We start from the raw sequence: 16,540 nt of genomic DNA on the forward strand, positions 1-16,540 counted from the left end.
GATATCACACAAATCTAAACGGTGCTGCTTGTTTGCAAATCTTGAGGATGCGTCTTTGATCTGAATAGGAGACGCTGAGTTGTACTTAGGAGTGCTCAGTCATAGGCGCTCGCATTTGCGGCGCTGAGCACAAAGGCACGTGTGCAAGATGGATCTTAAATTACCTCCGTTTTTCCTTGGTGTTATTCAGGAAAAAAACTGTCAGCGGTATCTATAAGAGCTTCTGGGTATCATTGGTAGGTAAAAAAAATTTAAAAAATAAAACAATAAAAAAAAAACCAACTGTATAATACGCTATGAATACAGCAAAACATCCAGAATGCAGTTCCGTAGGTTTTATAGGTATGTTGATAAATATTAATCCTCGTATTTCCGTGTTCACCACATTGTCACCCCAGCCTTGGGAGCTTTCTGAAGCACTGTGCCTGGTTATTCTCTGACAGAGGCCATGAGTCAGGAGTGGTTCTGCTGCCAGAAGCAGAGTGGATTGGTACAGGTGGCCTAAAATGTGTTTAAATGGGTGGCAAGTCCTAGGGAGCTGGTATGGTAGAGCAGCAGGGGTTGTCTGATTATATGAATCCTATTCTTATCCTAAAGCAATGCCCACTAATAAGGTGTTGGAGCGAGGGTTTAGAAAGTCCCCCTGTAGTTCTGCACCTCTCCCAAACAGAAAAAGATGACTTTTCTCATTGCTCACCACAGCCATGCACCTGTTTGGCCTAAACTGGCACCTGCAGCCGATGGAAGGGCAGATGTATGAAATCACGGAGGACACAGCCAGCAGTTGGCCAGTGCCAACGGACGTCTCCTTATATCCCTCGGGGGGCACAGGGTTAGAGTTACCTGACAGGAAAGGCAAAGGAGCCAGTGAAGGTACGGTTGGTGTCTGTCCATGTTGTGAGTCTTCTGTCCGCCTCTGAACTCCAGCCATCCAATCGCATGTTCCATTACCCTCAATGCTGCCATCATCAGGTGCTTCTTCTAGTCTTTCACATCTAGAACTAATAGTCATCAGTCTCGTTTCCATGTGTTTCTAAGTTTCATACCCTTCTGTCGTCCACTAATGAGATTAAACTGTGTGCAAGCCTCACCGCACATCTAAGGCATTCTCAAGGTGATCCCTCAGTACCATATAGAATCAGAATTATTTGGGTTGGAAGGGACCTTCAGAGCGCAGCTAGTCCAACCCCTGCCATGAGCAGGGACATCTTCAAGTAGATCATCAAATCAGAGAATAATTTTGGTTGGAAGAGACCCTTGAGGTCATTGAGTCCGACCATAAAATCATAAAGATCAGGTTGCTCAGGGCCCCGTCCAGCCTGGCCTGGGATGTCTCCAGGGATGGTTCATCCACCACCTCTCTGGCCAACCTGGGACAGTGTTTCACCACCCTCACTGTAAAAAAATTCTTCCTCATGCCTGGCATGAATCTCCCCTCTTTTAGGGGACAGGCTACAGAAGGCCACCATGAAAACCCTGCCTCAAGTGGCTGTTTTCATGGGAAAAAACTGTCTTGGAAATTAAATGATTCCTGGACCATTGGATCAGGCTTTCTCTACAACAGCACCCAGTCCCAAATGTCTTGAGGACCAAAATATCTACTAAGAGCTATTACACTGTGAGTTTTAGCCCTTCAGAATTGGACACCTCTTTGCAAAAGCAGCCACATAAGAGTCTCCACAAGTTATCAAAACATTGAAAGCTTGCAATTTTAACTGAAACGAGAAGCAACTAATGGGTTGACAATTCAGCAGTGGATTATCCAGCAGCTTGACATCTTACCATGCTTTGGATAGAGGTGGCACTGCCAAAAGTACCTGTAAGCCCTGCAAAGGAGAGGTGTTTTATCCCTCCCAAGACTTAGCTGAAGAAATGAAATACAATTTTTCAGAAAGCTCTTTTGTTTGTGTGTCATCTTCTTTATAGGAGGTTAACAGATTCCAGTAAAATTGAAGTAATTGACTGCTTTGGGTAGTTATTTTGGGGAAGGAACTTTTGTGGGTAAGAGATAAGAAGTGTGCTACTGTTCTGGCAGCTCATTGAATTCAAAAGTTTCCACAGAGTTCCCTAGACTTTGGCTGAGAGCCTATGTTTACATGTTTAACTTAAATTAATTGTAGTATTTTTTCTCTTTAAGAGTTTATCTGTCTTTATTAGTCCAAATAATGGCCATAATTATGTGTGTTCCTTATAACAGTGCATTTACTAGCAACTGATGGCTGACATCGGGTTGCTACAAGGAAAGATCAGCTAAGCGGCTTATTCTCAGCAAACCTTACTGGTCCAACAAGCTGCAGATATCCCTGCTGTTGCGTTCAAAAATAGTTCATGACAGATCCCTTTTTTTCCCCCCTCTAACTTGCCATATGTTTCATCTCTAGTTTTGATCTGTCCGTTTCCTCTTAAAAGTCAAAATGAAAACAAATGGATGCATCCAAAGCTGCCGTCCAAATCAAAGACCTCCACTTGATTTCTTTTTCAGCCACGCTTACGGTGACACCCGTAGAAGTTATAAATGCTGCCAAAAAGCTCTGTTAAAAGAGAAATCTGGGAATCCCTCTAGTTATGTCAGCAGGAGACCCCTCAAGTTAATGCTTTGTATAGATCTTAAGGAATCTGTAGGCTTTACAGGAGAATATCTTGTCCTGAATAAGGACCACATCAGAACATCCTTATTGCAGAAATAACAGTGTCCAACCTTAAAATGCATCTCTCTCACCATGGGGTGACTATGCAACTAATTCTGGACTAGAAGTGTTGCATTTACCTGTGTTTTAAGCCCATCGCTGTTTAGCAAAGCATTTAATCACGTGCTTACATTTAAGCATGTGATTAACTGTGATTGAAGTTAGAGAAATGCAAGTGTATTCTCAAGTGGTTTGGTCAGTCAGGGTACCTTGCTGTCAAATAAACAAGCAGATTCGGCAAGGCCTGAAATGAAATAGTTCATTTTGATATCCAAATAGATTAGGAATAGTTGCTACAGCAACTAAAAAGTTCAAGGTAACGTGTGGAAAGAGCAAAGCGCTTGACAGCCCAATTAAGAATTCAGACCTGAAGTTAATTTTAAGGAGTCAGATATTCTGATTAAAACCTAATTTGTGATTAGAAGCTGAAATGACTTTCTTATTGTACTTTCTTTATGAAGTATCCAGTCCATACAGCCTGATCTTATTGTGAGCTCAAATGGATGAAACATGGATGGATTTCAGGGACCGAGTTCAGCCTGGAGAAAAGAGCCATTATTTGGACTCCTGTACCAAACGTCAACCGCTGGCACCTCAAACAAACAGCTTCTCAGACATACAACTGTCCACCAAGAGGACACATCAACTTTGTAATTATCTGTACAAGCAATTATTTCTGTGAAATTGTCTTTTGCAGTCGCAGGAGCTGCTCTCCGCACAGGTGGTGTACGACCCGGGCTCATTTTCTCCAGGCTGTCTCTTGCATAGCAACATCTATCACGTTAAATTCTCACCTTCCCTGAGTCACTCTGAGGCACAGTCTTTATTAATGAACAATCAGGGTGCATATCAAATACTTTAGGTTTTCATCTACATTTCTAAGAATCTACAAAACATGTCAGTAGTAATCAGAAAAAACATATCCTTCATTTGAACAAAAACGTGATGGTTTAGCTCTTTCTTTTTTAATAGAATTCTGAATCTTTTCATCTTACAATAACGGAATAAGAAACTTTACACGAAGACATGGGAACTGTTTCCTTTAATCCTGGCAGTGCAAAAAGTAATTTTTAGTATGCCAAATAAATATTAGCAACCCAGTTGATAAAGTAATCCCCTTTGGATTCAAGCTAGTTGATTTTCATTGTACAGTTGTACATTTCCAATTATATGGAAAGAATGTCCATTTACCTGAGCTGCTTCTGGCTATCTCTATTAATATACACTTTGACTAAAATAGAGAAAAACTCAGCAGATTTTCCCCCTGTATTTATTTGAATGAGATGAACAAAGATAAATGAAGATCTTATAAAATGGCCAGTAGTTTTTTTTATATGAACACGTATACACCTTTGGCTTTCTGTCCCACTCCAACAGTGCAGTTAAGCAGCTGCTCACTTTAAAACAGGGGTTAGTCTTATTCAAACCAAAAGTTCTGCTAAAAGATTTTCCATAAGTAAAAAAACAAATATTAATTCTCCATTGAACAAAGAAACACCTTCAGAGACTTATTTTGCTAACAGTTAATAGGCACATAATTTCTATATGGATTTTCCGACAGCTAACAATTTACATCTGTTTCTCCTGGAGACTTTATGTTGGAATGGTATATGGAGAAGTTTAAGGAAATGTTATAATTTATATTATAAAATATTAAAGAGAATATTATAATTTGAACCAATAAAATGAAAGATGGTTCTACCAATCACCTTTTCAACATAGCAATTAAATTCCGAGACTATTTCACTTGAATTCACGGTGGGTGGCAAGAGATATTTTTGTTTCCCATTTCCCAAATGTAGGTTGTGGAACAAAAACACCTCACAATGTGATTTCCCTACAAAACATTGTCTGTTCCCTAAAGTTTCCTTCTTGTTTTGTTAGAATTGCTTGATCTGTGAAACACAGAGTAGTGCGCTGTGATGGCACAAAGATGACTAATTTATTTGAAGTTCTACAATTAATAAAATTGTTGGTGACATGATGTTTTCCTTACTAAAGTCAGAATCTTCCAGATGACACTACTGCAAACTTTTGAACTTGAAGTGTCTTTAAATAAAAGCTGTTTGCTGAGCAGTTGCTTTCTTCATCGGCTTCATGCCCAGCAGCTGAAGCCATGGCCACTGCCTATAGCAAAGCCCCAAAATGCAACATTCTGAGATTTGCTTTTCCATTCTGCCCCTCATTCCCTGGGCTGCCTTTGGGTCCCCATTGTTTGAAGCAGCCACCAGTTTCGAGGGCTGTGAGTGAGTGAATTCCCAACCTGGCATTTCTCAGGTGTGTTTTCCAGGGATGCTGAACTCCCCGCTGACTCCCTGGGACATTACGGGGCATACCAGTTGCCATCCAGCTGCTCTCCAGCCTGGTGGTCGCTTCAAAAGCTGGACTGAAACCCCATTAAAACATCTCATGTTTCCTAGTACATACTATCCAAGCACAGGATATGATTTCCTTCGTTTTTCTCACTCCGTTTTTTTTCCTTTAGAATTTTTTTTGGACTGTTGAACAAATTTCAAATACTTGTACAAATGTCAAGAATTAATTTAATAGAGAAACATTTTCCTTTCCCCACTTAGGCATCGTTCATGCCGCTGTTCTCCTCACTACCATTCCATTCTGTGACACATGTCTACCTCACTCTTACTACACTTCTCTTTGCTCATTTAATGATGACTTCTCCATCCGTGAACTTACATTCATTTGGGATATAATGTCAGATGATTTATTCTTATCTTCAGAATGTAATCACACAATCTTTGATGTTATAATTTAAACAAAAGGCCGTTTTTCTCCAGGTTGCTCTTCCCACGTTCGTGTTTTCAAACAAAACAGTTACTGAAGCCAGGAATAACCCTGCTGGTTTTATTCCCATAATCGTATGGATCGGCTACACAAAGTGCTCTGGAGACCTCAGGACACTAATAGACTGTTTCTCAAGATCAACATTGCAGATACTGGTATGACTGGATTACTTTTAAGATCTAAGGCTAATCCAAGATTTTTGTTCCTGTGTTTTGGCAGGAAAGCCCAGTAGTTTCTTTCCAGACGACAGTTTTATAGACTCGGGAGAAATTGATGTGGGCAGACGAGCCACACAGAAGATCCCTCCTGGTATCTTTTGGAGATCTCAGGTGTTCATCGACCACCCAGTGCATCTGAAATTCAATGTGTCTTTAGGAAAGGCCGCTCTGGTTGGCATCTACGGCAGAAAAGGCCTCCCGCCATCACATACGCAGGTAAGGGGACCTCAATTAAACAATACCTGTGTTCAATTGTATGTTCTTATTGTTTCTTATGATTTCAGCTATTTCTATCAAGAATTTGTTGCACCCTTGCAAGATGTTAAAGAGAAAGAGAATCACATTACAATTATAAGATATTTACATGCATTGGGCTGTGGGCAGCAAAATGCCAGAGGAGGAAAAGGATTTTGTGGGCTGGTGGTTGCTGAGGGTATAAGCTGGTTGCTCGTGGAAATGTGAGGTGCCACCTTCTCCATCCAGTGCCCCTCGCAGCAGCAACCACGCTCAAACTATCACAGAATCACAGAATCACAGAATGTCAGGGATTGGAAGGGACCTGGAAAGCTCATCCAGTGCAATCCCCCCATGGAGCAGGAACACCCAGATGAGGTTACACAGGAAGGTGTCCAGGCGGGTTGGAATGTCTGCAGAGAAGGAGACTCCACAACCTCCCTGGGCAGCCTGGGCCAGGCTCTGCCACCTTCACTGAGAAGTAGTTTCTTTTCATATTTATGTGGAACCTCCTGTGTTCCAGATTGAACCCATTACCCCTTGTCCTATCATTGGTTGTCACCAAGAAGAGCCTGGCTCCATCCTCCTGACACTCACTCTTTATATATCTGTAAACATTCATGAGGTCACCCCTCAGTCTCCTCTTCTCCAGCTCCAGAGCCCCAGCTCCCTCAGCCTTTCCTCACACGGGAGATGCTCCACTCCCTTATTGCCCTGCGCTGGACTCTCTCCAGCAGTTCCCTGTCCTTCTGGAACTGAGGTGCCCAGAACTGGACACAATATTCCCGGTGTGGTCTCACCAGGGCAGAGTAGAGAGGCAAGAGAACCTCTCTGACCTACTGACCACCCCCCTTCTAATACACCCCAGGTACCACTGGCCTTCCTGGCCACAAGGGCCCAGTGCTGGCTCATGCTCATCCTCCTGTCCACCAGGACTCCCAGGTCCCTTTCCCCTACACTGCTCTCCAACAGGTCATTCCCCAACTTATACTGGAATCTGGGGTGTTCCTGCCCAGATACAAGACTCTACACTTGCCCTTGTTCTATTTCATTAAATTTCTCCCTGCCCAACTCTCCAGCCTGTCCAGGTCTCTGATGGCAGCACAGCCTCTGGCATGTCAGCCATTCCTCCCAGCTTGGTGTCATCAGCAAACTTGCTGACAGTCACTCTATTCCCTCATCTAAATCATTGATGAATATATTGAATAATACAGGCCCCAGCACTGACCCCTGAGGCACTGCACTAGATACAGAATACTATATCAGAAAAAACCCTCTCTTAAGCGTTGTCCTCTATATCTCAGGTCTGTCTCCCTCTTCCAGCCTCTGCCTCTCCCCTCTCATGGTGAGAGCAGCAAGACCTCAGTCCCTCAGTCCTATGGGAGCAAGATTCACAGTCACCTTCTGTGCTGTATAAACCTTGTGCCAACGCTTCACATTTGCATGTTGGCTATCAGATTGGACTGAGATTGGTCATGGCCCAATACAACCAAACAAAATCAAGTTTTTACATAAAGCTTACTTAAGCAGAAATCAAGATATAGTTTTCATTCCGTAGGACTAAAATGAAAACAGTTGCTTTTCTTGAGACACCTTGGCAAAAGCTGTGGCAAGAAATCGCTTTCTGGGACAATCTCTGGAGAACCATCCCCTTAAATAAGGATTTTATACATTATTTTCTCTACTTTCCACTTCATTTTCTAAGCTGCTTTCAACCAGATTGATTAATATATCCAGACATAACTCTCATTGGCAATGTAAACATCTTACTCCCACTAGTTATCAAAGTATTACCAGGATTATATTAATGTTGTACATTACCCACGCCCTCCATTATTAACTGAAAAGCTGAACAACCAACACGACTATTTGGGATTTATAGAAACACCCTGCCTTTGTTTTCTTTTCAAGCAAGCAAATATATTTATTACAATCTTTCCGGGTAATATGGTATTTTCTACATATTAACACACCTGCAACCTATTTATCTCGATGAGGTGTCATAAATCTACACTTTCTCTGCCTACTTTTCTACAGAATTAAAATACTTCAATAGGATCAGCAGGTCGTAAATTCAGTGACACAGTAGTGCTGTTATTGCCCATTTTTAATCAGTCTCTTTTTATGGGGAGATTCAGACGTTTAAAACTTCAAACTCCTATTTTATTTAAATAAAAAACTCAAGTCATGGTCACATAATACTAACTGTAGATCGGAATTCTGTATAAACTCCAATTTTACTTGTTTGTTTTCATTATTAATTTCCGTTATGGAACAGGAGTTACTACATGAACAGTTTCAATTGCTGTGGCAGGATGCAAACCCCCCTCTCTCTCCCTCCCTCCTTCATCATGGATGGAGTAGACCCATCTCCCTCTCTCTCTGCTGGTTGAGGCTAACAGCTTCTTTTGTTTGGCCCCAGAGCACCCTGGCCAGGGCCGTTAGGAGAAGGGAGCACAGAGGCGCCATGGAGCCGCTGGGCACCCACAGCCAGTGTGGGGGATGTTTGGAGGCTTCAGGGGCACCCACAGCCAGTGTGGGGGTGCAGAGAAGCTTCTGGAATGCCTACAGTCAGATCTGATCAGCCATAAGAACGGGATTCTCGTCGAGACTCCGCCCATTGTTGCGGGTCTCTCGGAGCACGAGCGAGATGCTGCCACCGAGAGACCCCCCGGGATGGAGACTCCGCTTGCCTCGCCGCCACGGGTGTGAGTAAAACTTCTCGCAGGACTGAGAGTATATTTATACTCTCCGTGCACATATGCACACGTACTTTCCGTGCTTAATACAAGCACATGTAAAATTAATCCTCGCAGGATTGTATCTACTTTCCGTGCACATTTGCACATGTAACTTTCCGTGCTCAATACGAGCACGTGTATAGATTATTTCCTCGCACAATCACGAGTGTATTTTCTTCCCGTGCTTCCACATAAGCACGTGTAATATTCCGTTCACATTTGCACGTGTATTTCTCCTTGCAGGTTTGCGAGTGTATTATAAATTTACCCTCGCAGTATCGTGAGTGTACACTTTCCGTACTCACTACGAGTACGTGTATCCCATTAAAATAATCCCACACCGTGTTCAGGCAAGTGTGGACTCTTCCCGGACTCAGGGCCGGCTCCGGCATTGTTTTGGTGATGCCACATGTATGCACACTGTGGACCGCCTGAATTATTAGTTGCTGCCCCTTAATAATTTTCCTCAACTGATATCCGAACCTGTATTCAAGTCACTTTTGGAGTGCTAAAACCCTTTTTCTCACCGGTTTAATAAAAGTTGTTTTGGACCCTGTTGTCCCTTAAACTAACCTTGGGGTGCCTCCGTGACAATTGCTTAAAGAATAAATATAAAATTTAACACCTAAACCTCAAGCCTATTGAACTTAAAGCAAAATCTTTCAATGTAGCAGGCCACTACACCCAACCATAATAATCTTTTAAGTAATTAAGAAGCCCACACTGGCTTCACCATTGCTGCTGTTTTTTCTTTTAACGTAATTTTTCCTGGGATATTCAAAGTGACTTGTCAGTGTCAGGACCTTTCCCATTTAAAACAATGTGGTTCTGTGTCAGCTGAAGCCTCAGCTGAGAATGAGGCGTTAAATGTGGGATGTGGCATGTGTTTGTCATTATTACATACTGGAGGAGGTGATACACTTGCTCAGAGTCCTTTTAAATGTTGGGTTTTGTCTTGCCACTAATTGAGAGCTACCCAATATATATTAAAAAACATCATCATCTGGACCAAAACATCACCTAAAATGACCAGAGATACTTTTTTATTCAAACAATAAAAACACGGTACACTAACAGAAACAGATCCTAAAGCCTACCCTATTCTGAAGAAATAATGAAACTGCAGATATTGAAATAATATTTATATATTACTTGTTAATATTCAATTTAGTTTGGAAACGATCCATTTTCCTAGATTTATTATTTTATAAACCCGCTGTCAATTAAAACAATGTTCTCCTTTGATATATTTTTATATGATGTTTAATCCGTAGCATTTAATCTCACCATAGTTTGTCTCAGGAGTCATTAAATAGGTAACCTGTTTTCTGTGTTGAAATGTCAAACTTGTCTCTCATAGTTAATATATAATATATATATACAAATCTTTTCTTTTGCATAATCCAGAGTATCTGCTGCATAACATAAATCTACCCAATGAGGTTTATATGTCCAAATTTTATAAGGATTTTCATAAATAAGGCTTTGGTAAAATGTTTGCTTAGAGTAGTGATACAGTCTCACCCAGAAGGACTTAAAACAGGATCAATTATTTTTCCCCAGCCTATCTAGTTGATGGCAGGAGTAAAATTCTAGCTGACACTCAGGTTTTCTTCTCTGTTAGATAATTAGATATTTATTCTGTATAGATAAAGCACCTTCTGTAGTATGGCCCTTAATGTAGTCTAAAATCTTTTGGGATCTTTGCATTGATCCCAAAGCTGTCAACCCTTAGTGGATATTCCCAAATCTGGTAAAATGCTAAAAGTCATTTTTATCCATCCTAGAAGAACAAACTACTCCAGATTCTCTTTGTTAAACTTTCTCTGCCTGGGGTGATCGGCCTTATAGTCGAGGCTGCCAACAACCATGGACACTAATAAGAAAGAAGAAAGTGTAAGCTCCACATTTCTTTAGTGGTAGAAACAGAGCCTGCAGGAGCGTAACATAGTTCGCTGTTAGCTAAAGGTATTTCTTTTCATTCATCTCAACAAATAATAATAAAAGTTACAGAATTTTATTATGGTCTATTAGATTTTATCTTTCTAGATCAAATCATTTTTTAAACTCGTTTTAACCTAGGCCAAATTTTGTTAAATCATAAATTTCAGGGATTGGCCATCACAGCCTGTGGGAGGTATTTTTCCATTTGTACAATTTCAATTTATTAACATGGTATTTTATCTACCATTTCCTTGCTTGCAATAACTTTAACTGCATATTAAAAATCTCTGAATGTATCAGATTGCAATAAAGCGCAGTCCGTTTGTGGTTCAATTAATATTTACAAATAGTAACTAGTAATTTTGCAAAGTCATCAACATCCACAGCAGCATCTTGCAAACATTTATAAAAAATAAACTTTCACTTTTGGCAGGAAAGCCCAAATAAACCCAACCCAGATTGGACCATAAAAACAGGAGCTCAGCATAGCTGGGTGCCTTGAAGTTGTTTTCATGTCACTAAGCTTTAATATGTAGTATGGAGCAAGAAATCATAGAATCATCTTGATTGCTCAAGATCATCAAGTCCAAACATTAACCCAACTCTGGTACTAACCCATGTCCCTAAGAACCTCATCTCTGTGTCTGTCCAACCCCTTCAGGGATGGTGACTCCAGCACTGCCCTGGGCAGCCTGTTCCAATGCCCCACAGCCCTTTGGGGAAGAAATTGTTCCCCACATCCAACCTCAACCTCCCCTGGCGCAACTTGAGGCTGTTTCCTCTGGTCCTGGCGCTTGTTCCTGGGGAGCAGAGCCCAACCCCCCCTGGCTCCAAGCTCCTTTCAGGCAGTTCAGAGATCAGAAGGTCTCCCCTCAGCTCCTGTTCTCCAGCTGAACCCCCCAGGACCCTCAGCCGCTCCCATCACACTTGTGCTCCAGCCCCTCACCAGCTCCGTTCCCTTCTCTCAACTTGCTCCAGCACCTCAAGGCCTTTCTTGGTGTGAGGGGCCCAAAACTGCCCCCAGGATTCGAGGTTTGGCCTCCCCAGGTCCCAGCACAGGGACGGTCACTGCCCTGGGCCTGCTGGCCACACCAGTGCTGATGCATGTCAGGATGCTGGTGGCCTTATGGATGTCCTTAGGGCACAATCCACAGGACATTTCTTAGATATCAACTTTAGGATGAGGCAGATTGCATTCTAGAACTGTCTGTTTCTTTAATTGCAATCCAGTGATTCTAGAAAACTAATTCAAACTGAGATGGACTTTAGCAGTGGTGTCTACACGTACCTGTGCCTTTCCAAGATCTACTCAATCTGTCCCATCATGCCCCAAAATAGAAATGGAAATACACAGGTTTTTCTTTTACTGGTTTGAACTTGTTCTTTAGACCTGGCCAATGTGTTCCTTGGTCAGACTCAACCCCTTTGAGACATTCCCAGCAACCAAACAACCCTGTGACATCCTCTGTCCTTCTCAGCTGTCAGTCATGGCCGTGCTGAGAGCCCATGGGGAATCAGCCTGGACAAGAGCTCATCCTCAGAGGGTCTGCAGATACCTGGCTCACACACTGTCGTTCAAACCAACCTCTCACTAGTATCATCATTAACTGAAAATCACTAAATCATCGTATCTTTTCAGAACAGAAACTTGTATTTTTTACTTATATATTTTTAGAGTTTATATGACATTTTTTTATTTTATGTTTTTGCTCTATATATTTTTATACTTTGTATTTACATTGCATTTTTTTTAAATGTCTTTTGTCTTTGACAAAGCTAAAGCCCTCAGACACCTGGTGTGAACTGTGGGGTTGTCCTGTGCAGGGACAGGAGTTGGACTCGATGATCCTTGTGGGTCCCTTCCAGCTCAGGACATTCTATGATTCTATGGACTTGGATAGATGCCCAAAGGAATGACCTTTGCAGGTGTGCCAGCTTTTACATTCTCAAAAGACTCTTCAGCACCAAGTTGGGGAAATATATATACTTAAATATGGAAAAAAAGCAAGGCTTAAAGCTTATTTCTTGTAAATAGATAATTACAAATACAGTAATTAAAATACTCTATGGAAAAATTTCATCATTTCATGTGCAAGCTACATCATATATAGCTTATTTCTCAAAACATTGTTGGGAATAAACACTTTTGATTTTTTTTAACTTAGCAATGACTGCAGAGGAAAAGAACTTGTCATCAGGTCCTTATCTTGGTTGACTTTGAAGACCGTACCAGACAATAATATAAAAGAAGTTTGTTACAGTAAAGTCAAAAGGGATAAGAAGCCTAAATATTGTTGCCACACTCAGCCAACACTCAGCAACCATTCAGTGCAGCAGCATTTACGGGTACAAAAATAAGTGTTGTTGCTATTTCTGCCTGTTTTCCTCCTTCCTGCCAAAAACTACGAGCTTATTTGACCAACTGGATTAGAGAAGCAAAGCCAAATGAGTCAGGGAATGGAAAATCTGGGCAGTGCCCCAGCTGCTGGATTCCGCTCCCAAGGTGTCCAGTTCACTTAAACACACAATAAAAGTCAGATTAGATAAGGTTCACTTAACATTTGTGATGTCTGCTTGGCTTTATCTGGCTCTTCCCATTAATATATTACCAGACAAAATACAATTATCGTAGAAAGTCAGTGTAAAGTTATTTAAAGAGGGAACCATAGGCAGTTGCAATACTAGTAGCAAAATCAAAGCAATTGTTCAGCGGAAGTTACCCTGGCAATAAATAAATATGTCCTTTTGAGGAAAACTTCCAAAAGCACCCTCCTAAATAGGACTTTTATAAATTGCTTAATTTCTTTTTGATCTTTATCTTCTCTGATCTTTTAACCACTTTTTGCTATTGCTTTCAGATAAAATCCTTGCTGGCTAAGCAAAATACTTCTGCAAAACCTCTACCAGAATTTACTTTCAGATGCCTCTTATCTTTTCCTTGGTGACCTGTAGCAACTCTGGCAAACAACCCGGTTAGGCTAGATATGTTTTTCTCTCTATTTTCCTTATTAGCCAAGACACAAAGAAGCTAACAAATCAGCTTCTTATCATCATGCTTATGGTGCAATTTAGTCATGGTCCCTGGACCTACCTCATGTTTTTCTCATTTCTGCAGAATGAGAACACATCAGCAGGGTCAATATGCCCCAAGTCGCGTTCTAAATAAAGATGATTTCTTGATTCATGTAATTACAGAGAAATACATTCATATCCTAGCTATTTCCAAAATGATTGCTTGCAGGTGGTCCAGGAACGTACTTGAATTACCAGAGAAAATCCTGTTTATGATGCTTCTGTAGACCTGGAGCGAGAGACTAAGCTCGAGGAAGCCTGAAATATGCACAGACATCACTCTTTTTTGTGTTGCAGTTTGACTTTGTCGAGCTCCTTGATGGAAGACGTCTACTGACGCAGGAGGCGAGAAGCTTAGAAGGACCTCAGCGGCAACACAGAGCTTTCGTGCCCTTGTCCAGCCACGAGACGGGCTTCATCCAGTATTTAGATTCAGGAATATGGCATCTGGCCTTCTACAATGACGGCAAGGAGTCGGAAGTGGTTTCTTTTCTTACGACTGCTATTGGTAAGGATTTCCTGGATTATTCTTGAACTCCTAAATATGCCTTGAGGCCAAGTATTAATGCACGTACTCAAATGAGAGAATGTTTGTAAGGGATTGTATATAGCAATGAGCTGAATATTGTTGGGCCCTACATATCTCCTAAGTATTTTGTAAGCCTTTTCAGTAACTATATCCTTAACAAGATTCTACCCGGGGCCAAAGATGGATAACAAGCTTAACATTCTCTGCTTTATTTTCTTCCCTTGATCTTATTTTTATTTAGTTTTTTTGGTTGGTTGGGGTTTTTTTCTCTTTCTGGAACAGGAATGATTGAAGCAGCACCATGCAACACTTTTCTGTGGCAGTCCTGCCTTTGAGCACCATCAAAATTACTCAAGTTGGAGTTCAGGCAGAGAACCGGGGTTAAAACACCAATAAAGAGCACTGCAAGGCTTAGGAGGAGGAACCACAATAACAGGAATCTCTGTTTCTTCTTGCTAACAGAAAGAAGCTGAGATTTCTTAAGAACAAATTAATTTAAAAGGCCTTTCAGCTTCTCTGGCAGTAGAGTGCCCTGCCAGTTCTGTGCACAGGCACCGACTTGTTGCTGTCCAAGAAGGAAAAGATGCTGCCTGTGGGCTGCTTGACAGTCCAGCACACCGAGTATTCTTCCTTCACCCTGTAAATATCAGAATCTGTCGCAGATTCAATAATATTTAGTTTTAAATTTGACTGATCTGCTGAAACCATTCACGTGCTCAAATTCATTTGGTTGTGATTTAAAGATTGCTCCATATAACTAGCACTCAGCTTTCTTCTAGCCACAGTGATTGTTTAATGGGCTTCTTTTCTTTGCTGAAAAAAGCAGATTTATTCCAAAGCTTCCATTAATCCCTCTCCCAGAAGAGGCATTGGTGTTGATTCTCAGCTGTCTGCAATAGTTACCTAAGAGCTATGGGCTGTAATTTGTCTTGGCAGGTTAATTAAAAGTTTAAGTCTTATTAAAGCGAAGTCATTAAGATCCAAATATTCCATTTTAGCGCTAAATTTTATCTAATGCAGAAGTGGAAACACTGCTATAATACTCTTGTGTTAAATTTAAAACCTGGAAATGCAGATGTTCAGTCCTGCTCGCCATTAAGCAACACCAGAAATAGCTGCATGTTAGCTTGGGAAATTGAAGTCTTGCTGTATAGAATGTGGATTTACTTCCATTTAGTAAAGTTTAGCAGTTTAAGTTTTTGCTTACACTGGCCACCTTCTGCCCAGAAGAACCTCCAGGTATTCGATGAAAGGGACTTTTTTCCTTGTCTAAGGATTTCTTCCATTTAAAGTATCCCATCACAGGAAAATCAGTAAGGCTTTCAGAGCAGAAAACATTTTTAAAGCAGTCACTAGTTGTTCTTGTTTCCAAAGTGATGCTAAGTGTAGTAGACAGACATTTCTTTTGGCCTCATGGCACATACGTAGGCAAAGAAAAAAAATAAGAAAGAAAACATTCTTAATTTGCCTTTGGACAGTAGGGGAGTGGTGTGTGGGAGAAGCATGTCAGATTGTCTTTAAGGCAATCCTGTTTTTTTTGTTTATGTACCTTCATGACCACATGATAAACAGAACAGTCCATGATATATAGTCCATGATACCTGTATCTAGTGCAGTGCCTCAGGGGTCAGTACTGGGGCCGGTATTATTCAATATATTCATCAACAACTTGGATGAGGGAATAGAGTGACTGTCAGCAAGTTTGCTGGTGACACCAAGCTGGGAGGAGTGGCTGACACACCAGAGGCTGTGCTGCCATCAGAGACCTGGACAGGCTGGAGAGTTGGTATGGGAAAAATTTAATGAAATAGAACAAGGGCAAGTGTAGAGTCTTGGATCTGGGCAGGAACAACCCCAGGTTCCAGTATAAGTTGGGGAATATCCTTGGGTGGATTAGAAGGCGGGTGGTCAGTAGGTCAGAGAGGTTCTCCTGCCCCTCTGCTCTGCCCTGGTGAGACCACACCTGGAATATTCTGTCCAGTTGTGGCCCCTCAGTTCCAGCAGGACAGGGAACTGCTGGAGAGAGTCCAGCGCAGGGCAACAAAGATGCTGAAGGGAGTGGAGCATCTCCTGTGTGAGGAATGGCTGAGGGAGCTGGGGCTCTGGAGCTGGAGAAGAGGAGATTGAGGGGTGACTCATTCATGGGGATCAATATGGAAAGGGGGAGTGTCAGGAGGATGGAGCCAGGCTCTTCTCGGTGACAACCAGTGATAGGACAAGGGATAATGGATTCAAACTGGAACACAAGAAGTTCCACTTAAATTTGAGAAGAAACTTCTTCATGGTGAGGGTGCCAGAGCCTGGCCCAGGCTG

The 16,540-nt window shown here is 41.7% G+C and overlaps 1 protein-coding gene across 1 annotated transcript in view; it reads left to right on the plus strand.

Annotated features, from left to right (window-relative positions):
- The window catches only part of TENM4 (teneurin transmembrane protein 4), a 653,831-nt gene that overhangs the window by 438,397 nt on the left and 198,894 nt on the right, over positions 1–16,540 (plus strand). Inside the window, exons 10-12 of the mRNA XM_082052895.1 lie at positions 703–873; positions 5,709–5,923; positions 13,996–14,206. Coding sequence (XP_081909021.1) covers positions 703–873; positions 5,709–5,923; positions 13,996–14,206 — 597 coding nt within the window. The remainder of the gene's footprint in view (positions 1–702; positions 874–5,708; positions 5,924–13,995; positions 14,207–16,540) is intronic.

This window comes from Streptopelia decaocto (genome assembly GCF_964273445.1).
Source record: "Streptopelia decaocto genome assembly, chromosome: 1".
In the NCBI taxonomy this organism is placed as follows: domain Eukaryota; kingdom Metazoa; phylum Chordata; class Aves; order Columbiformes; family Columbidae; genus Streptopelia; species Streptopelia decaocto.